The 23,432-nt window shown below is 34.2% G+C and overlaps 1 protein-coding gene across 3 annotated transcripts in view; it reads left to right on the forward strand.

Annotated features, from left to right (window-relative positions):
- The window catches only part of LOC136036398 (transcription initiation factor TFIID subunit 1-like), a 129,984-nt gene that overhangs the window by 101,438 nt on the left and 5,114 nt on the right, over window positions 1-23,432 (forward strand). For all 3 annotated transcript variants that reach the window (XM_065718593.1, XM_065718594.1, XM_065718595.1), the window contains exons 11-16: window positions 2,944-3,158; window positions 8,204-8,438; window positions 11,298-11,936; window positions 14,374-15,081; window positions 18,286-18,666; window positions 21,583-21,729. In XM_065718593.1, the coding sequence (XP_065574665.1) occupies window positions 2,944-3,158; window positions 8,204-8,438; window positions 11,298-11,936; window positions 14,374-15,081; window positions 18,286-18,666; window positions 21,583-21,729 (2,325 nt within the window). The remainder of the gene's footprint in view (window positions 1-2,943; window positions 3,159-8,203; window positions 8,439-11,297; window positions 11,937-14,373; window positions 15,082-18,285; window positions 18,667-21,582; window positions 21,730-23,432) is intronic.

The following is a 23,432-nucleotide window of genomic DNA, read 5'->3' on the forward strand; positions in this document are numbered from 1 at the left end:
TTTCTGCCCATTCTGTTTAAGGACGAACCTGCTTTATGTTTGGTACCAGGGGGATGGCCGAAAAGCAAAATTTCTCTCAATCCACCATCCTTCGTTCCTAAAACATGATCTAGCCATCTTAACCTTTCTTTCATTGTAGTTCTAGAAAAGGGGATAGGAGCAAATTTTTGCCCCACGTTTCCCTTTTTCACTGGGTTCTGTATTATCCCTTTGTTTTGACAAGCATTTGATTTGAATTATTTATTTTCAATGCTTTTTATTTAAAAAAGGAGGAAGTTTCCAAAATCTGGAAACTTGTAATTCTAAGGGAAATCGTTGAGTAAAACCATCCCATATGATTAGGGTTATAATGTTCTATTTAAATCTCAAACCTCGGATGCTGCGTTAAAACTGTTAGAGAATTGAATCCAATTCATTGAGAAAAAAAACAGAAAAAAGAAATATATCATGTGAATACCAAGATCTACGGTGACCTACACACACACAAGCGCGACTGTATTTGGTGTTTTCTGGAAAACCGGAAGAAAGGTAGCAGTTTCCATTGCTAATTTAGACTGCAACCTGTCTCCCAGTTTTTCCAGCCTCTCTTTTTCCGTTCAGTTTTCTGATCATCAGATTTATCCTCCCAAGTTTTAATTAGTGTGAAAGTCTTTTCACTTTGTCCCATGCTTCCTTTTCAAATTTATTTCTTGATAAACCGTCCAGAAAACAGAACCACCCATCTTCACTTCCTATGTTTTGGCATATACCGGCCTATTTGTTGGTATCTTTGTGTGCAAGCGTGAAACTTGAACGGCAGTAACGGTCTACATCATCCAAATTACCAGTTTTTCGTTCCAGTTTTCCCGAAAACACTGAATATAGACGTGGCTTTACCAAGGACAAGCTAGTGGAAACTATTGTGAATACAAACTTAAAAAACAAAACAAAAACCAAGTCATTCGAAAACTGCTCCTCCTTCCATTGTCCTGATCAACTTCTCGTAGGCAGCGCAATAGCACTGCTTAAGTAAAGAGTGGGCACAAAGTATTATTTACGTATTTTATTTTTTGTTGTTGTTGTTGTTTTTTTAAGCCCAGGGCACTTCATATCGAAGGAGTTGTTGTAGAAACCTTGTAAAAGGGCTCATTCGATTGGGAATTGAAAGGGCTAGTGCCTTTTGCTATTTAGCTATTTTGTTCAGTGCAGTTAAAATGCCCAGAAGTTATGTCTTTGAGGATGATAAACTCCCCCCTACAGCGCTCAGGGCAAGGGTTGTAAGTTATGCCCTAGGGGCATATATGATTTATGTATAAAGGGTGATCGTATAAACTTCGCAAAGGGCTTACTGGATATGTAATCAAAAGTTATAGCGCCCTTTTAAAAATTCAGAAGCCCCCTCTCCTACGTTAGTCAATTCCCAAAAACACATCTAATCATAATTTTGAGATAGCCGTTTTGTTCAGCGTAGTTGAAAAGTCTGGAAATTATGTCTTTGAGAATGACAACCCCACAGCGCAAGGGTTGCCAGTTATGCGAGGGAATACTAGGTTTTTATGGAAGCGATGGTCGTATAAATTCCAGGAAAGGCTCATTGGATTGTAAATTAGGTGTTCTAGCGCCCGTTTAAAGAGTGAAAGTGGTCGAAGGGCAAACACTCCTTCACCCCTTTTACGTCGTATTTTCCCCAAATGCACCCGATAGAACTTTTGAGATGGCCATTTGTTACAAAACAGTCCAAGGATCATATAACAAGGACTATGAGGTTGACAGAATCTCCCAAAGTCTTGGGGTAAGGCCGTGGGGCATTTATATGCCCCAGAGGCATATAAGGTCTTTATGGAAGGACTGGTCGTGTGAACTTTAGAAGAGGAAAATTTGGTTGCAAATATGTTATTTTCCGGCCAATCTTAGCATTTAACTTTACTTTAAGCAGCTTCATAACTATGATTTTTATGTGATAGTAAACCAAAGATATTGTATGTGTTCGGCTTGTGGTTGTTTAATATTTGAAAAAAAAAACAAGTTTTTTCCAACTAAAAGTAAGGAATAACATTAAAACTTAAAGCGATCATAAATTACTATGTATATCTTGTAAAGATCTTTTTTTTCATTCATATCAGTTATTTGAGAATTGTTCAACTTGTGACTCTCATTTTCATAAAAATATTTCGACCCGTTTTGTTACTATGCCTTACAAAATTAGTTCTGCAAATTTCGCTAGTTTAAGCTACATGGGAGAATCTTTCCATGGAGAAATTTCTTGTGGGGCAAGGGAATTTTCCATGGAGGGGAAGCTGGATTCCCTGACATTATTTAAAAAACGATCAACAATTAAATAAAGAACAAGTTCTTTCAACTGGAAGTAAGAAGCAACATTAAAACTTAAAACGAACAGAGAATATTACGTATATAAGATGGGTTGCCTCTTCTCAGCAGCTCGCTCTTGCGCTAAAGTTTCTTTTTCAACTTTTAAAAGAGGCTGTTATTCTAATTAAATAGCCTTTATGATTCAGGAGTCATTCTTAGACACCTGAAACAAAAATCAAACTTAGGTTACTATAAGGTTATTATTAGTTTAAAAATAGTAAAACTAATATGCAAATTTTGTTTTAATTATCTTGCACGGCGAGTCAAATTCAAAACCTGCTTTAATTCAAAGAAGTTCAGAAATTAAATAAAAATAAGTTTTTTAGCTGAAAGTAAGAAGCAACATTAAAACTTAAAACGAACAGAAATTATTCCGTATATGAAAGGGGCTGTCCCTTGCTCAACGCCCCACTCTTTACGCTAAAATTTGACTCTTTCTCACAACTCTACTCTATAAAACAATAAGAAACTGTTTTAAACTGTTTGTGTTTTTTGGCTACAGCTATTTTCACCTAACGTTAAATGTTTATTATATTAACGTAGGATCACGCTACGTTAAATGTACTTAACGTTAAACTTTTCCTTGAATAATAGGACCAGCGGATCCAACTGGATGCGGGGAAGGATTTTCTTACGTCCGTGTCCCTAATAAACCAACTGTTAACAAAGAAGAGGTTGAGCAACAGCCTAAGCGTATTGTGTCAGGCACTACGGCTGATCTTCGTCGTCTTCCTTTAAACGAAGCTAGAGGCATTTTAAGGAAATTTGGCGTACCTGAGGATGAAATCAAGAAGCTTTCCAGATGGGAGGTAAGAAGTTTATAGTCGAGAATATGGATAAGTTTGAGAATAATAAGAGAAAAGAAAGATAGTATGGAAAAGTTTTAAGGGGGGGACTAAAATTTGTTTTTGACTCTGAATGTGTCAAATTGGTCATTTTTCGAATTTCCATTTGTCAATTTTTGTCGTCAATGCAACAAGACGGTCTATTAAATTTACGTTATAAAACTTGTGCATGTCAACTTAGACAGAGAGGTAAAACTGGATTTATCTCCTTTAATAAGATATAAATAAACAACAATAACAAAAATTAAAAATTTCAAAAGAGAAAGACGTAGAGTTCAAAAAATGGGAGAAGGTGTGCTAGTAGCGCTTTTATAAGTAGTCCATATGGTTCTCTGTGTTCTAGTCTATGCGCTTCTAGAGTAATCTGTCTTTGGTCAATGTCAAATTTGTCATTTGACTGCGGGAAAGTGATGAGAGGGGAAACCAAAATTTGTCTCTAAAAGATCGATTAATAATGCCATCTGATGCAACCCAACTACCTTAACAATTAAGTATAGAACACTAAATAAATATTTATTTCAGGGCGTTTGTGTCTTGTTTTTTTTTCATATTTTATATTTTACAAAATATACAAGGACTTACTTTCACTCTATTTTTTGTCAATGTCAAATTTGTCATTTGACTGCGGGAAAGTGATGAGGGGGGAAACCAAAATTTGTCTCTAAAAGGTCGATAAATAATGCCATCTGATGCAACCCAACAACCTTAACGATTAAGTATAAAACAATGTAAATAAATATCTATTTCAGGGTGTTTCTGTTTTGTTTGTTTTTCATATTTTATATTGTACAAAATATACAAAGACTTACTTTCACCAGGTAGTAGATTTTTACCTTTGCATGTTTTAAAAAAAAGTATGTACTGTCGTAGTTATATATAAAAGTAGGTAACTATAAAAAAAAGCAGCATATATTCTACAATCTAAGCTAGTCCTAATTGATTTTAAACGAATAAAATATTAGAAAAAAAAAACAAAACAATTTGCTTACTTAAAAAGCTGATCCAAATAAACTCATCTTTTTATTTAAATCAAAATTCTAACGAATAGAATTAAACTTGTTAATTTTTTTTTCTATTCTCAGAAAATGAGTTATTTTATTGTTTTGTTCTATTTTTCATATATTTTGCAAACACAAATATTAGTCACTTATATCAAGGTATATAAATATAGATAACAAATTATGAGGATATAAAAACATAGACTTAACTAATGATGTATAAAGAAGCCAAATATGAAGTAAGAACCACAAGCGCTATGGACAATGCAGCGTTATTCATGAGAACTAGAATTGTCTTTTACTTTGTAGTTCAACCTAACCTTTTAAATAAGGGTAATTATAATCACGCTGATTAACCGTATCTTCCTACAACACATTCATTATTGACCAAATCAAAGATATGTCATGAAAATTGGTCAATTTTCCTTTTTTGGATCATATTTTTGATAAACTTTTTATCTAGGATATCCTATGTTTTTCTTTCGGTTTTCGTTTTTCGATTTAAACTATTATAGAGGACATAGTCTTTTTATCATACGAAATGTCTTAGGTGGTCAATGCTAATCACTTGACAAAAGTTAGTTTAATTGATTTACTAAATATCTACTACTGAAAAAATCAAATCGATTCGTAAAGCCTGTTGGCAATAAGATGAAGATGTGGCCATTTATACAAGTCTAATTTTTCTGTTTTTTTACTGTAAGTTCAATGATGATAAAAATTTAAAGAAATTTGGACATTTTCCACCTTGCTAAGTGGCCACAAGTAGTTGCCTAGAGGTAACTGACATTGATTGTGTTAAATGGATAGTTTGGGCAAAAGAGGTGCTCAAAAATCTCTGTTTGTTTACGTGGTAACGACAGCTCGGTTCAGACACTGGACCAGACTGCATTTTATCGAATTAATGGTAATTAGGGTGGTTTACGATAAAACACCGTGTACGAAATGTACACGAAACTAGCAAGAATCGATGAAGAAAGTACGCCCTATTTTGCAGTGTTTAAAGGAAAAGACACAAGTTCCAAATAAGTATATTTTAGTATTTTTTATATTTGGCATATTTATGCACATTTGGTATATTTGGTAGGATCACTTTGCTATTTTTGGTATGTATGGTATGTTTACCTGACCATGTTTGGTATATATGGTATGCATGTTATGTTTACCTGACAATAACTACTCGAAGTCCATCAAGTCGATCAGACTGTATTTTTGTGGTGTTTTATGATAATTACGTTTATTTACGGTGCATACGAAATGTTAACGAAATCCATGGACGCTCTGATTTGCAGCCTTTTCCGAATTGCAGATTGGTATATTTATGTACGTTCCATCGATGTGGTATGTTCGGTGCGTTTAACTGATAATAACAAATCAGAAGTTCTTAAAGTCGACCAGACTGTATTTTTGTGGTGATTTACAGTAAATGTCAAGGAAATCCACAAGAATTGTTGAAAAAAAGGATGATTTGCAACCCTTCAATGAAGGGATATAAGTTCAAAATAAATATATTTTAGTGTTTTGTATGTTTAGTATATTTGCTCATGTTTGGTATGTTTTGGTCCATAGGGTTTATAAGCAGTGCCTCGAAGGAGGGGTCAGTTTGAAAATCAGCTTTGATAAAACTCATTGAGATATATCCAAACACCTGCTGTGCATAGAAGGTGTCTAAAAAAGTCAAGAATATTTTGCACACTATTAGCTTTTTTGAAAATATGGTTTCATTATCTATGTTTTGAGGAAACAGCCTTTTGAAGGCGAGAGCTTTGTTTTTACCGGTTAAATTCTAGTCGAGGAGCATCTTGCTCACTCTGGAAGTAGCTGAGTTAGGTGAATTAAACTTTTGAGACTGAATCCGGGGACTAAAACATACTCTCGGAAGATGTTGCCTAGCTACTGTCTTACGCCTTCCTTGTTTCTATGGCTTAGAATAGATGACAGCCTTAAAACCCACATAAATTTTGACAAAAATGTTCCACTTTAATTCTAGGTTTCTAGTCCTGTTCTCAGTGCCTCTAGTTTTCGAAAAATGCAATTCCTATTATTCCAGCAGGATTCTAAGCCAAGTAAAAGTTTTTTTTCCTAACTTTAAGAAATATCTTTTTAAAGCTCTAAAACCTTATAAATCAGAAACGAAAAAAAGGTATGAGCTCTAAAAACTTTCCTTGTGCCTCATTTTAGCAATACATCTATTTCTCAGGTTTTTATTTTTTATAACGCATATATAGGAAAAGGTCATGATTGGTATATAAGTAATCTTGTATATAAGTAAACCGGACCTTTTAGAGGGGAAAAAGATGAATGTGAGTTCTTCAAAATAACTTGCCAGGTGATTATTAAGAATCTCGAATCATTTCTGTGAATTTTGTTCATATTCTTAAACCAATTTTTAAGATAGACTAAGTCCATCATTTTAGCAGTACATCCTCATTTAAGAAGCTCCTAATTGTGCCTCATTTGAACAGTAAATTTACTTCTCAAGTTTTAACTTTTATAATACATATACTGTAAAAGTTCATCAGAAGTCAGTGCCTTTTACAAGTGGAGGGGTGGATATGGGTATTTCAAATAACTTCTCAGAAGATTATTAAGGCTCTGGATTCATGTCTGAGAGTTTGTGCCACCTTCTTTAACTAATTTTCAAGACAGACATAAGCCTCTCATCTAGAATTTTACTTTTTTATGTAGATATGGCACCAGTAAAAACCCACCAAAGTGTCAATGAGAGTGATCCTGTGTTGATGAGATCTTGTCGAACTGGTGAATTGGGCAGAGGGGTTTTCCAGAATCTGGAAAGTTGAATGAATGTTCAACTGGATATCTTGATTGGCATCTTAAAAAGGGATGTAATTAAGAAATAGACTGTTGAAATAGGCATTCTAAATTTTGCTTTTGAACAATAAGGCAGACAGCTTTTAATTTTAAATGCTGGCCTTTCCGTTTCCATTGATTAGATTTGCTCTGTTGCTACTACTACCACTAGTAACAACTCACCGAAGCACCAAGCCATCTGAGGTCAGTCCATGTCCCTCCCCGAGTACAATTTATTGAGAGCTTCACTCTTTATCCCCTCCCATGAAGTTTGAATTTCCTTTAAATCCCTCTTTATGACCGCTTTCAATCACCTTCGGGCACTCTATGCTTTTCATTTGGTCCCTCATGGATGGGCAAAAAATTCTGTCGCATTTTATATGTAGCACGTGACCTATCCGTCTTCCTAACATGTTTTTTCGCTATAGACCTAGAAAGTGCGGTCATACATGGGATGGTAGTACAATGGTCTGATAATGGCTTAAAAAATTATTTATATTGACTGTTAATGACCTAACATATCTTAATGACTTAGTTATGAATCAGGAATCACAATATTTCAAAATATATCATGACTGCCCCAAGCTTGGATTTCGATTTGATTTTGTATTATGCGAACTCTAAGTCTATAATCATGAATTTCTAAATCTAAATCATGAAACAGTCTCTATTTTCACAGGGGGTAGCTACCATAAGAAAGATTCAGAGGCTACCACTTTATCTTTAGCCACCCTATGAAATCTGTAATTCAAGTCACTTTAGGAAGTCGGCAGTTTAGTAAGTGAGTAGGTAAATTGCTGAACCTTGAGTTTTAATTGAATCAGAAACTTAAGTGACGAAAAAAGTTTGCTTTTGGTTCATAATTTTTAGCATTTCCTGGATTGTGATCCTATAAGTTTATGTCCCCTTATTCTAATAACAGAAAAATACTGTAGCAAACCTCTGGAAAACTGCAAAACATTGTTTCTTTGAGGGAAAAGAGATCACCTGAATATTCTACCTGATATCTCTCCAGCATCGTATGTGTTTTACCATGGCATTGAGGACAGATAAGTTATTGAAATGGGGAGATTTCTTATCCTCTCCTTAAAATTTTTCCTATCATTAAAAAAAGCATATACACGATTTTTCAGATTGACCTTGTTCTTTTTAGTAGGAAGCTTTTCTTTTTACTTTAAATTCACTAATTTTCTTGTACAGGTGATAGACGTAGTCAGAACACTTTCTACAGAAAAAGCAAAAGCAGGTGAAGAAGGAATGGATATGTTCTCACGAGGTAATCGTTTCTCAATAGCTGAGCATCAGGAAAGATACAAAGAAGAGTGTCAAAGGATATTTGAATTGCAAAATCGGGTTCTTGCCTCTGAAGAAGTCCTTTCAACTGATGAAGGAGAAAGTTCCGAAGAAGAAGAACTCTCTGACTTAGAAGAAATGGGTCAGTAACACTGAATACTTCCACAGGGTATAATTAAAAAGTTCAAAATACTGATTATCAAGGGAGATAAACTTACCAAGGGAGGCTGGGAAAGAAAAAATGAAAGTAATAATACACTTGAAAAAAAAAACTTCACAGTTGAATAATATTTGGGAAAATAAAGGTATTTATATAGAACTTCTAACATACAAAAGTAAATGCAATATATTTTCTATGCTAGATTGACTAGTTATTTTAGGAAAAATATCTACTATATAAATTTTTGTTACATTGATAAACGTACAGCTAGCTAATATACTACGTTAGCTGTAGCAGTAACATACTATACTAGCTATTGCTATGCTATACTGTTTAATATGCTAATATATAGCTATGGTTGGATAGAGGTAACATAAGCCATCCTAATTCTGTATAAAAATAAAACAAACCTTAGGCTTCCATTGGGTTTCTTGAGCATACTGAATTAAGAATCGTTATTTGATCATAAATAGAAAGAACTGTAAAAGAAAAACAATGAACAACATAAAACATGTTGCTCGTGAGGATGTATCGTGGCCATAAAAAATTGAACTTCGACAAGCTAAATCTCGGTTCGGGGTGGCTGAACCGTGGTACACTGAGGACATTTCTCCAGTCGGCGTGATTTATCAGACTTTTAGAAATTATAATGGCCAAAGTGATGAAATTCAGTGTCTTAAGAACAATGCTTTGTTTTTGAGTCTATGTGTACAAAAATTAAGTATCGAAATCTAGAGAGAAAATATTTTTTTAATTTCAAATTCATTTTGGAAGCATAAGAATTCAAGGTGTATTGGTACAACACTTGCGTCACTGCGCGATTTTCCTGTTTGAAAAATCTGGCACAGAAAGTTGTTACCACTTTTAGTTCAACTCACATCTTCAAATTGTGTTTATTTTTTCTTAGGAATGGTATTGAACAAACACAAATGATGCGTCAACATAACGAACGCTAACCTGCAATACCAATTACGATGTCAAATATTCGAACTGAGTTTGATTCGCAAAAGCTAAGTGAAAGAGTGAAGAAACAAATAGTACACTAGTAGCATAAATATTATCAACAATTTGATTCTTTCTTTTTAAATTTATTTGTATTTATTTCCTTTTTTTGTCATTTTTCGTCAGTATCTAGTTTGCTTTGCAATGTAAATTTAGAAAACAATTAGAAAATACAATTTTACAAGCTATTCTTACAATACTTAAAACTTCTTCTGAACTCTGTAAACAAAGTATATATTAATTATAATTATCCTTCTGTAACGCTGCTTCTATATAACTTACTAAGCTTCGATATCGAAGAAAACTAATTATGGGCTAACCCTGCTTCACTCTGTCTACGAGCTACCTTTGAGCATCGAATATGTGAAAACCTGGCTGTACAGTTAAATAAGAATCAATTTTCTGGAGTATGTTGATAAAGTCAACCAATAATCAACTTTATAACAACTACAACCGTAAAATAATTTGTAAGCAATTTGAAATACAAAAAAAATCATTACAAATATCACTGAGAGTATGCTAAGTAATAAGAAATCGCTTACCCCCGAATTTAAATACGGTATCTTCTTTAATTGCAAGATAGTTTTTTTTTCATTCTTGATAATAAACATACTGGAACGTAGCTTTGTCTAAATAACGAAGTTTTGAAATTAAAGAGAGTCGACTTGCTTACCTCGAACAACTGTCTGCCATTGAATGTTCAGGATACCATAACCTTGCTGAAAAGTTCAATGGAACGATTTCAGGAGAGGGTCTATTGATAAATATTATAAAAACAGCTTTTTAGTAATTATGAATGTATTAACAATTCTTTTTAATAAGCAACAACATTGTATGTACAACTTCTTTTGAACTGTGTTAACAATATTTATCATCAATTATAACTAAGCTCTTGGAATACAGCTTCTCTTTAACTAATAAAGCCTCAAGAATGAGTATGATATAACCTTGTTTCGCTCGGGCTATGGGCAACTGTTTAGCGTTCCAGATGCCAAAACTTTGGTGGACGGTTAAGTAGAAGTCTATTTTTGCGGGATGTTTGTTAACAAATTTTAAACAATCAGCAGTTTGAAATACATAAATTCTTTTTTCTGTGGAAAGATTATTTTAAAGTATAATGGGTGACAAGAAGTTGCTTTTCCCAAGTTATAGTTTTTCAACTATAACTTTTGTGCTTCAAAACAAAAATTTTGGTCTTTCTTCAGCTCCAAAAGCTCCAATTTTGGAGCTTTCATAATTAATTCCAATTAAGCCTTTGGGATAACTAACGATCACCAATATTCCAGAGGGCTAATTTCACAGTATTGTTGCTTCCACTTGGGCTACGTGCTACTATCAAATGCTCTAAATACCGAAACTGTGCCGGACGGTTTAGCACAACTTAATTTCAGAGGAGGATCTGTTGGGGAAGTCTGATTATGATGAAAAAACATACGGGACTACGGACAGTGGAAAGAAAAGATTAAAACTAAAACAACGTGGATACTTTGCCTGTGTGATAACAAGACGTCACCAACGCTGATAAAACAAAGGTAAAAACTAAAATAACCTAAAAATAAATAAAATCCAAAACCAAGAAATAAAAACAACCAATATTAATATATACAATTGTCGCAACGGACCTTGTAGGTCACATAAGCTAATAGAGTTGCTTTGATGATAACACCGAAACAACTGACGTTCTTTCTACTGGCGATAGTCCCGTTTGTTTATTCATCGTTATGATTTCTCTCTTTGTTGTTCTTTGTCATGGCTGGCCAGTTCGGCTTACGATTTTTCATACGGATTTAAACGTATACCTGGAATTTTGAGTTTCTAAACATTTTTTTTTTTTCACAGGCAAGAACATTGAAAGTATGTTGGTTAACAAGAAATCGCATGCACAGTTGTCGTTAGAACGTGAAGAGCAAGAACGGCGGGAGCTGCAGCGGATGATTCTTGGCGAATTAGAGCCGGACTCAAAAAAGAAGAAAAAGGACGCCGGTGATGAACTGGGAGCTGCATTAAGTAGCCATCCAAATCGAATTTTGAAAATTTTTCGCACCTTCAAAACGGAAGATGGTAGAGAATACGTTCGCTGTGAAACAGTTCGAAAACCAATTGTTATTGATACCTATGTGAAGATCCGGCAAACTAAAGATGATTCGTTCATCCGTCAATTTGCTGCTCCTGACGAGACTGCTAAGGAGAGTCTGAAAAAGGAAAAGAGAAGACAACAGGAGCAAATGCGTCGTGAAAAGAGAAAAGGAGATAAAGATACTGTAATCTCACCAGTGAAGAAATTTAAAAAACCGAAAATTGACTCTAAAGTAAAATGCAGCACCTGTGGTCAGACTGGTCATATGCGAACTAACAAGGCTTGTCCTATGTACCAAGGTGGAAAGCAACCAATCAATGTGGCTATGACTGAAGAACAAGAAGAAATTATGGAAAGACAGTTAGCTATGGATGAGGACGAAGGCTTAGTTAATGTCGAAGGTAAAAAAAAAAAATGTCCATTTCTGCAAAATCGTTTACTCTTAAAACATTAAGGCGTCTTGCCATAGAAATAAATGAAAAATAATAGATTTAAAATTATGGTAGGTTAAAAGAGATTTATTAATAAGACAAAATTTAGAAGTATAACAAACTTTATTCATAGGCTACTAAGAGGTGTAAAGAGATACGTAAATATATTTGAAATTATTTTTTTTATGACTGAGAGGGCTGCCTTAGCTTTTTCAGTGAGAGTTGTTTTCCTCAACGTTACAATGTGCCTCTAGAGCAAAATTATCACTAAAAAAGAAGATAACTTAGAGAATACCTTTTGATATTGAAAGTTTGTTGCTCTTCGTTTTACTATGGCCAGAGAAAGACTGGATGGCATAATTTGAATCCTTGGCTTTGAATTTTAAATCCAAATTGGGTTTAATTTTAAATTAAATTATCAGTAAAAATTTTGATTCAAGAGACTCTTTTTAATGTTGAAGTAAAACTCATGCACAATGGTCGTCTGGCTAATGATGCTTGCGATTAAGCATATGAAGAAAAAAAAGAAAGGAAAAAAAACTTCAGAATTAAGAAGATATTTTGCATAATGGTTCATCCTTAAATTTAAAAAAAGACTGTAGAGAAATGTTACTCGTAGGTTTAGCAAAGTGTCCTTCAAATTAGATGAAATCCATTTACGTTGCGTGAAATTCTGGCATATATCATATAGAAACAAAATGAAAATCGGAAATATAAAAATTAAAAAATTATGTAAAATTCGGAAATGATAAAACTCAGAAAATGAAAATGGGAATATTAGTAAAAGTTAAAAATGATAGTAAACTGCACACAAAGTCGACCAAGTTTCACGAAGTCAGTGTGAAGGCGACAAAAATAGGAACTTGAGGAACGTCATGGATAAAGATAGTTAAATTCCTTGTATCAAGCTCACGAAGTTTTGAATACTATATACCCTGCTGGTGGGCCCCCGCGACGCTTCGCTATTTGATCCAATTCTCAAAAGATCCCCTTCTATATTGAGTGTTATAGTTTTATCAGTAGTTTTTTTTAGATTATTCCTTTCTGTCCTCTCCCTCCTCTTTTGGATTTTCCTCCCTCCTCTGTCAAATATTTCCTAGGTTGTGGCTTGCTTTGTATTATTACAATAAGTCTGTTGGGTTTTTTATCTGGGTATTCTCATTGTCTACTTTTTTTTATTTACAGTGTTGTCGTTAGTATTGTGACAAATGTAAAATTGTGCCTTTATGAGTTCCTTCCTATTCCTGTGACTGTTCTGAGCAATGCAAGACAAACGAAATAATTATTTATCACGAAATAATGAAAATCATATAAGCAGTTCAAAATTCTTTTAACTGTTTTATGTATAAAACGGTTCATAGTAACGTGTGGTTGCTATACGAAGTTGGGCTGCAATTGATGGACTATGAATTGTGCTGATAAATCTAATACTGTGACTGCAATTGAGACCTCAGATCAGGCCACAACTCTTTGCAGCGTAAAGCTGCCTGATGCAAGGTACACAGCTGTGCAAGATCTTGCTCGCTCTCCAGTCTATTCGAAGCTTCACTCTTTGCCCCTCCCTTGAAGTTGGCCTCAGATAGATGGTCTCATGGTCATTTGCTCCCTAGTATTTTGCCAAAAAGCTCAATCTTTAGCAGTGTAACAGACTTCGTCCATAAAGCGTACCTTAGTTTTTTTTTTAACTGTTATTATAATATAGCCTTAGAGGATCGAATTCCATTGTCACCAATTTTTAACTGTCACCAATTTAGTTCCCAACTGAAACAATTCAGGACCCGGTGTCGATGAATTACGTATGACAAACAGAAAAAACTATAATTAAAGAAAAAACAAAAAACAGTAATAACCGAGGGAACTAGGGTAATATCAGCGAGTGGACAGAAACAGCGAAAAGGGAAAGAGCAGCAAGGACCTCCCCCAATCCGTTCTTAGTCCTAAAAAAAAAAAAAAAAAACTTTTGGATGTAAACTCCAACAGCGCGGAAGAAACACTTTTTCTGTTTGTCACACGTCATGTATAGTCAGCTTGTTCTTAGAATAAGTAAGTAAGTATGACGGCAATATACCCTTAAGGGTCAAATCGGCAGTGCTAATCTCCGTTTCGTGGCCCTTCAGCCAGGAAGTGCAATGGGAGCTGGGGGTCAGCCATCGTGCGCTTCCGCACACACTTCCTGTTAACGGATCGATCTCTGCTGCAGCAAGTTTGGGCGATATGCTTGATACTTGTCTCTGTAAAAAAGATGAAGTATCGGCAATGGCAGTTAGACGCACCAGCAATGGCTCGGGAGATTTTTTATTCATTAGTGTCCTATTTTTTACATGATTTTATTATGTTTTGATTTTATTGTGTTTCTTATATAGAATGTTTTTATCCTATTTATTGATTTGATTTTATTATGTGTTAGGTACAAAAGTGAAACTTTCCAGCAAAGTTCTGAAGCATGCCGAAGAAGTGAAACGAAAATCTCTGCTTCTTAAAGTACCCAAAGATGCCATAAAACGTAGAAAACGTGGCGGTGGAGTGACTGACGACTATTTGAAGCGTCCTGATAAAACAGCACAGCGAAAGCGATCAGACCCGCTTGTCACAATGGCCACTGTTTTGGAAGAGTTTTTGAACGAGATGCGAGAACTGCCAGATACACAACCATTCTTATTCCCTGTCAATCAAAAAACAGTTTCAGACTATTGTACAATAGTTCAGAATCCAATGGACTTGCAAACTATGAGAGAAAAAGTTAGGTCAAAGGCATATCACAGCCGGGAGGAGTTCCTAGCAGATGTGACATTGATCTTCGAGAATTCAAAACGGTATAATGGACCCAATCATTTATATACGCTCACTGCTAAAAGCATCCTAGAGTTGTGTATACAAAGATTCAAAGAGAAAGAGGATAAGTTGATTCGAATTGAGAAAGCAATAAATCCACTTTTGGATGATGATGATCAGGTTGCATTTACTTATATTCTGGAGAATATTTTGAATACACGACTTACAACTTTGCCCGAGTCGGGTCCGTTCTTGAAGCCTGTAAGCAGAAAGTCCGTAAAAGATTATTATGAGGTTGTTAAGGATCCGATGGACTTGGAGACAATTACAAGAAAAGTCAAAGGTATTTATTTTTAATCATCATTTCTATTCTATGATATAATTGACTTCCCACATTTCAACTGTTTCCTAACTTTTTTTTTATCTTTCTCGTTTTTCTTTTATGTGTCTTCTCTATTATATATTTTAAACTCTTTAAGGTTTATATTTTACCTATTTTTATTTCATTTTTTACCTCTGTCTGTCTTTTAGTCCTTCTGTTTATTCCATTTTGCTGTTTTATAATTTCAGTCTTTTATTTGTTTAGCTAGTTTATTGTTATGTCCTCTTATTCTGCATTCTATCTATTCTGTCTTTCTGTTTCTTAGCTATGTCAGTTTTCTTACTGTGTCTATTTCCTACTTGTCTATTTATCTTTGATCGTACTCATTTTCTATCGATTTACGTAGTTTAATTTTTACCTATTTTTGTCTTTCCATATATACATTTTTTTTGCGTTGTAGTTTTGCGTTGTAGTTTTTTCATTTGTGTATATATTTTATCAGTCATGTATTTGTCTATTTTTACCTGTGTTGTTGGTAAGTAATTCCTTTCTCTAATGGATTTTTTATTGTTTTGATAATCCTTAAATGATATATATATATATATATATATATATATATATATATATATATATATATATATATATATATATATATATATATATATATATTTATTCATTTATCTATTCTAGGCTCTTATATTTCTGTTTTTCTTTTATGTGTCTTCTCTATTATATATTTTAAACTCTTTAAGGTTTATATTTTACCTATTTTTATTTCATTTTTTACCTCTGTCTGTCTTTTAGTCCTTCTGTTTATTCTTTTTTGCTGTTTTATAATTTCAGTCTTTTATTTGTTTAGCTAGTTTATTGTTATGTCCTCTTATTCTGCATTCTATCTATTCTGTCTTTCTGTTTCTTAGCTATGTCAGTTTTCTTACTGTGTCTATTTCCTACTTGTCTATTTATCTTTGATCGTACTTATTTTCTATCGATTTACGTAGTTTAATTTTTACCTATTTTTGTCTTTCCATATATACATTTTTTTTGCGTTGTAGTTTTTTCATTTGTGTATATATTTTATCAGTCATGTATTTGTCTATTTTTACCTGTGTTGTTGGTAAGTAATTCCTTTCTCTAATGGATTTTTTATTGTTTTGATAATCCTTAAATGAATATATATATATATATATATATATATATATATATATATATATATATATATATATATATATATATATATATATATATATATATATATATATATATATATATATATATATTCATTTTTCTATTCTAGGCTCTTATATTTCTGTTTTTAGCTATATCTATTTTTAACTTCTGGTTTTTATCTTTCTGTTTTTTAGCTATTTCTATCATTTTGCATTCTATTTTAAGTTTTTTGTATATTTCGTCGTTCCTATTTTTTATCTATTATTATCTTATATTTCATGTCTATTAGTTAATTAAGTTTATGATTTATTATTGTAGAAAAAATTACCTTTACTATTAGCTTTATATACTTTACTATTAATATTTAATTTCAGCGTAGAGTTACTGCTATATCATTTTTAATGTATCAAATAATGGAGACTACAACTATAATAATATTTTCTATACGCTTTGGAAATTGAATTTTTTTTCAAGCATAAAAAGATTTTCATTGAGCTCATTTTATTTAAGTATTATTGTTATTCCTAGTAATTTTTTTCTTTTTTTTTTAGTTTTCCTGGGCCACTCTAGCCTATCTGTACCTGTTCCAGTTTTAATTCTGAGTGAACTTGTATTGAAGCGCAAAAATCATCCCTTTATTCAGTTTTCATTCGGCTTTTTCTTTTCCTTTCTCTTGCTTTTAACTTTTTTCCTTTACTTATCTTTTTTGCTTAGACTTTAGAATTGTAATATAAAACCAAACTAGCAAATTGAAAGTCGGTGCAAAATTAGTTCGTTTTTTTTTCTCTGTTTTTTTTTTTTTAAGTTCTCCGAACCTGTCAGTACTTGTTCAAGTTCTAATTCTTGGTAAACTTTTATTGAAGCACCAAAATCATTCTTTTGTTCAACTGTCTTTCCCTTTTTATTTCCTCTTACATTTTAACTTTTCCTTTACTTTTCTTTTTTGCTTAGGCTTATGAAATTGATTTAAAACCAAACTCTAACAAGTTAACTTTTTTTTTTTTTTTTTTTTTTTTTTTCTGGCATACTCTGGCCTGTCAGTACTGTTTCAAGTTTTTATTCTTAGTAAACTTTTATTGAACGCCAAAGTCATCCTTTTGTTTAATTTTCTTTCCCTTTTTCTCTTTCCTTTCTTTTGATTTTTTACTTTTCCTTTATTTTTTTTTGTTACTTGGACTTTCGAATCGTAATTCAAAGCCAAAATCTAGCAGGTCAAAATTAAACCCAAGAATAGCTTGTTTGGATATTTTGCTTTTACCTTTCTTTTGCTCTTTGGAGCTATTCTGGACTATCAGTAGGTGTTCCAGTCTTAATTCCGAGTAGACTTACTGAAGCACCAAAATTTATTTTTTTTCAATTCCTTTTTATTGTTGACCTTTCGTTGATCTTTGTGTGCTGTTAGTTAACTGTAATCAAGCCGTAACGAATCTTTTCGGTTTGCAGCAGTACCTGCAACCTAGTAAAGAGTGAACCACGGCCTATAGTAAGTGAAATCTTACACGCGTATTTTTTAATAAACTGGTCTGTGAGACATTTTCCAATGAAAGCGGATTCGGAAACATTCGAATTTAAGATAATAATAATTTTAATTATTTGAACACATTTTCGAGAATTTGAGAAATGACCTTGAAAATCCTACAAGCTCATCCTCCAAGCTCTATGATTTTTTCATGTAAATTGTCACCCTGTGCACGCTTCAAGCAATACTACTCAACTTGGGCTTCAGTTTCCTGAAGTATATACCTCCACCCTTTCTTTCTCCAAACTCCAAAGGCCACTAAATTTTGTTGAATTTGGAAAACTTTTGTGTTTTTAAATGCTTACGTTTTTCATTAGTTCCATTTTATAAAATATTAAAAATAACTAATACAGTTACAACATACAAATATATTTAAAGTATCAAGCTTTATGGCTCATCAGCAGAACTGCCAGAGCTGCAGCAATGGCAGAACGGTAATGCCGTGGCTCCGAATCCCTCCAATGGTGTATTTTTAAAAAAAAAACAACATTCGTTACGAATCTCTCCTTTTGATGTTAATAATTCTTGGTTTTTAGCTAACAAGTATCATAATCGTGAGGATTTTTTGCGAGATGTGGAACAAATTGTGAAAAATAGTTTAGCTTATAATGGTGAGACCCATCCTGTAACAGCTAAAGCCAAGAAAGTGTATGACACTGCCGTTGAAGCTTTGAAAGAGTTCAGCGACAATTTGGATCATCTTGAAGCAGGCATGAAAGAGGCTCAGGCACGTGCTCTTGAACAGTCAGATGCAGACTGGGAAGATGAAGAAGAGGGCTTTAGCCGTGAAGGAATGATGAAGGGCCGAGGTAGAGGAAGAGGTGGAAAAGGAAGAGGAGGTATGACGAAAAGAGGAAGACCAAAGACAGGGTTCATGGGAGAAAGCTCAGCTACTAGTGAAGATGTTTTACAACAAGGTAAGTTTTGTTGTCCGGCTTCTTGGTTAAGATTATTATTAATATATCTAAGGTTATAATGAAAGAAAGGTTGAGATTGCTAGGACCGTTCTGCGGATGATGGATGACAAATTGCCAAAGATCGCCACTATCTGGGACCAAACGACAATCAGGCCATTCCCAAACTTGGTGGGAGGAGGTTATAAAGAAGGATATAATGGAAATAGGAACTTTTGGGAGGAGGTAAAGAGGAAAGCTTAGAATAAATGGGGATGGATGTGTTTTAGTAGCTGTGTTTACCTGAGGTGGCTTGGTGCTGCAGTGCGTTGTTAGTAGTAGTAGTAAGGTATAAATCTTCTTTGCAGGTGGAGTTAGAAAGAAGGTGTAGTAAGGAAGGAAAAGAAAAAAAAAATATTTCAGGAGCTAGTTTGCTAAAACTAGATGTGATGTGATTTTGCTGTAGCGGCAGGATCATCTTATTTTTCAGCTGTCAAAACGAATGTATTAAGCTGTTGTAACAGAATTGATCAGCGTTTTGTCTTGTAAAAAATGGGACCCGATTATCTGCGACTCTTCACTTACGTTTCAAAATAATCCGATCTTCCGGAACACTTTATAAATACGAACTCCTTCAATTTTGGTGAGACGGTAGCCATCATAACGAATATCGCAATATCGTAGGATTAATCTTAACGCATGGGCTCAAAGACTACTTGTCCACTGGACTAGGAAAAATAGGTTTGCACTTAAGTAACCCTAAGTCTCCCTGGTAAAACCTTACATAGGGGCCCGTAGTGTTTTATATATGCTATTGCAAGATCCCTTGTAATCGTTCTGAAGCCCAGGTATGCAAGATCCATTGTCTAAATACTCCCAGAAGTCAAAACTGACTACTATTTCGTTAAGGGGAGGTGATGGCCCCTTCGCCCCTACTATAAACCAAGCCAGCTGCTGCTGTATTGAAACATTCTAATGGCTCATAACCGCTACATCGCTAATGCTGAACTTTTTATCATGACATTTCTCCTCTTTTGCGATAACTGCTCATTTTGGACAACAGGAAATAAGCTTCAAATCTAGAAAATAAGGCAAACGTCTAATTTGCCTCAAAGTTTGCGGTTACTTTTATCCTAAACTTTGGTTTCTCCAAAGGCACACTCCGTGTTAGTGAGTAACCTCCAATCTTCCCTCAAGTAAGTCTGCAAAGATATCCTCCTCCTCAGGGACGTGACTTGTCTAAAGAGCTCTTTTGTAACATTCCTACGTCCTACGGAGTATGAGTGATACCTATTGGGGAAAATGCTCAATTTTCAGATTTAGTATCCTTAGTGTTGATTCACTTCTCCTAAGAACACTCTCGGCTTTACAATACCCTTATGTTAATCCCGGGCCAGTGGATCCCTTGGATATCTTTGGCTTGGCAAAGTACGATGAGTGGGTATGTACATTTTTTCGGGGGAGGGGGGAATAATAAAAGTAAAACTCAAAATTAGATAATTTTAATATGAAGTGTCCAGTTGATCGAAGGAACATATGATTTAGGGTAGACGGGGTTGAGCTTGATAATATTAAAGGCATTGATGGTTATTAAGATAATATCATTTATAATAAATCTAAATCAGTACTATTAACTTTGCTTATCTTAGAGATAGTAATATTTGTAGCAATAATTCTATTACCGACAGCCATATTTGCATATCTTTGGCTAATCTAAATAAATGGTCAGGGCCGTATCCAAGATTTGTTTTTGAGGGGGATGAAGTAATTTTTTTTTTTGGGGGGGGGGGAAGAAAGCTTATGAAAAAATTTAAAAACGCATCAAAATTTTTTTTATATTCATTCTTGTTTCGTTTTTACGAGTATGACAAACATTCTGGGGGGAAGGGTGTTAGAACCCACTATCCCTCCTCGTGGATACGGCCTTGTAAATGGTGCTTCTGGAAAATCACTATCTGCACCTTAATGCAGCCAAAATTGTAATTTTTCGCGATAGGTCGTCAAAATTTATCCTAGCCTATTCCTTTTATGTGCTTTTCACCGTATTCTTGGCTTTTTTTGCAAATGCTAGGCCTGAAAATAGGATTGCCTATTCCTTATTGTAGTTGAAATTGTTTTCTTTTCGTGGCGCCTTGTTATTACTGCCGTGTTTTACTACGAACTCAAACTCATAAAAATTTGGTGTCACAATCTGGTCGTTTTTTATGTGTGTGCATATATTTTTGGTCTATTTTGCAAGTGCTTGGACAAAAATAGGACTATCTAGCCCTAAATACAGCTGAAATTCACGATTAGTTGTATTATTTTATTGTTTTAGTATTATGAACCTGAATTGATTTTAGTTTCATAATTTTGTCAATCTTTGTGTGTGTATCTCATTCTGGGTCTATTTTCTGCAAATACTAAAAAAAAATAATTTTCCGCAGAAACGAGACCATGGACTAAGTTTTGTATTGGTGCCGAAATTTTAATTTAAATAAATATTATACTAAATTAAGTTTGAGATAATACTCTCCGAGACTATAACTGGCTATAAAAGACGTTCAAAAAAAAGTAGAAAAATGGTGATTTTTAGCCAGTAGAAAAAAAAAGAAACAAGGAGGAAAAGCCCCGATAAGCTATTTTCAGTACAAAAAAAAAAAAAAAACTTTTGAAGAAAACTAAACTGATCCAATGAGAAGAAGATTAACTGAAGGCAGCACAAGGTTCTATGTTTCTTTTCTCGGCGAATTTGAGTTCCAATACACAACTTCATATATTTCACAATAAAATCATCATGTTGGTCCAATTAACATCAATCAAGTTGTAAGCCCAATATCTCAATTATTGATGTCCGATGATAGCACTCGTGAAGTGGTAAATGCTACCTATATGCTAATTAAAAAAGGGCATTTGAAATTTATTTTTAATTTTATTAAGATTTAAGGCTTTTTTTTTCAGATCTTCAGTTTAGCTCCGAAAGTGAAGAAGAAGATGATCAAGACTTTGAAGCTGTTACCGAAGGTGATTTCTCTTCAGATAATATTGGCGTTTTAGTTGCTGGTGAATCATCATCTCTGTTACACAAAGAAGCATCGCCCTTGAAAAGTATGATCTCTCTCCTCTCTCTCTCTCTCTCCTTCTCTCTCCCTCTCCTCTCTCTCTCCTCTCCCTCTTCTCTCTCCTCTCTCTCCTCTCTCTCTCTCTCTCCCCCCCCTCTCTCCCTTCCCTCTCTCTCTCCTCCCTCTCCTCCCCTCTCCCTCTCCCTCTCTCTCCCTCTTCTCTCTCCCTCTCTCTCTCTCTCTCTCTCTCCTCTCTCTCTCTCTCTCTCTCTCTCCTCTCTCTCTCTCTCTCTCTCCTCTCTCTCCTCTCTCTCTCTCTCTCCTCTCTCTCCTCTCCTCTCTCTCTCTCTCTCTCTCCTCTCTCTCTCTCTCTCTCTCTCTCTCTCTCTCTCTCTCCCCTCTCCCTCTCTCTCTCTCTGTCTAGCAATCTCCCTCTGTTACACTGTCTGTTTAAACGTAAACTTGCAAATTTATTAGGTATCTCAGATTCTGTGATCTTTTGTAAATTAGCATCTGAGGTTCAATCTCAGTAAGCAGCTACTTTTTTTCCCAAGACCGACTACAGCTATTTTCCCCCCAAAATCAAATAGTATTCAAGTAATCAAATAGTAATCAAATAGTATTCAAATATTATATAGTATATAAGCAAGTACTTTTTCCAAAAATCCAGTACAGCTACTTCCCCCCCCCCCCCCAAATCCAGTTGTAAGCAGCAACTCCTCCTCCTCCTCCTCCCCATATTTGGTAGTAGGCAGCTACTTTTCCCGCGAAGTCCAGTAGGAAGCAGCTAATTTCCCAAAAATCTACAGTACGGCTACTTTTTTCTCCAAAATCTTATAGTAACCAGCTAGTTTCTTCCCAAAATACAACATGGCTATTTGTTTTCCCAGAATCTAGTAACAAGCAACTACTTTCCCCCAACGCTAATAAGAAGCTACCTTTCTTCCAAAAATTGAGTATTAAACAGGCACCTTCCTTCCCCCCCCCCTCAAATCCGGTAGTAAGTAGCTACTTTTTTTCAAAATGCAGTAGTAAGCAGCTACTTTTCCCAAAAAAAAACATTGCATAGTTTTTGATTCGCAGCAATTAAATTTATCTTCTTGTACTAATTTATTGGCTGCTTTTTGAATTGTTAATTTTCCCATCTTTAATTGTTAATTTTCCTATTATACAATATGCAATTGCGGTTTTGCTTAATTTGGATTTTAGTAATTTTTACAATTTATTTTCTTCCTCATATCCAAGAAACTCCTAGAAACACTATTTGAACAGCATCTTACATATCTGGCATTGCTTAGCTTTCCCGGGTGTAATCTGTAAAAGATAACAACAAATACTTATCCGGCTACGGACCAGCTGAAACGCATATGGACAACAACTAGGTGAATATCAACAATGATCATGTGTATTCTAATTTAAACGTAGCGTATTTAAAGATCCTAAAAAGATGTCCCACTTTTCACTATTATTGTTTCATTTTGTTTTCTGCCTTTAACTTCATATGTTTAAAAAAGAATTGAAATTATTGAATTATTTGTTGACATATAAAGTTACTCATCCTACATTTTCTGGAGTTAACAAGTGTAACTTATTAATAACTTATCGAACAACTAATCCAGACCGTTTCAAGTGGCGTTTCTCCTAGCCTCTGACGTCGACCTTTTACGACACGTTAAGGATAAGCAATAGGGGTTTCGGATATGTAAACTTGGTATGCTTGAATGTACTCATAGTTTTTGGTTTAAGTTC

The sequence above is a fragment of the Artemia franciscana genome, chromosome 15, assembly GCF_032884065.1.
Source record: "Artemia franciscana chromosome 15, ASM3288406v1, whole genome shotgun sequence".
NCBI lineage: Eukaryota > Metazoa > Arthropoda > Branchiopoda > Anostraca > Artemiidae > Artemia > Artemia franciscana.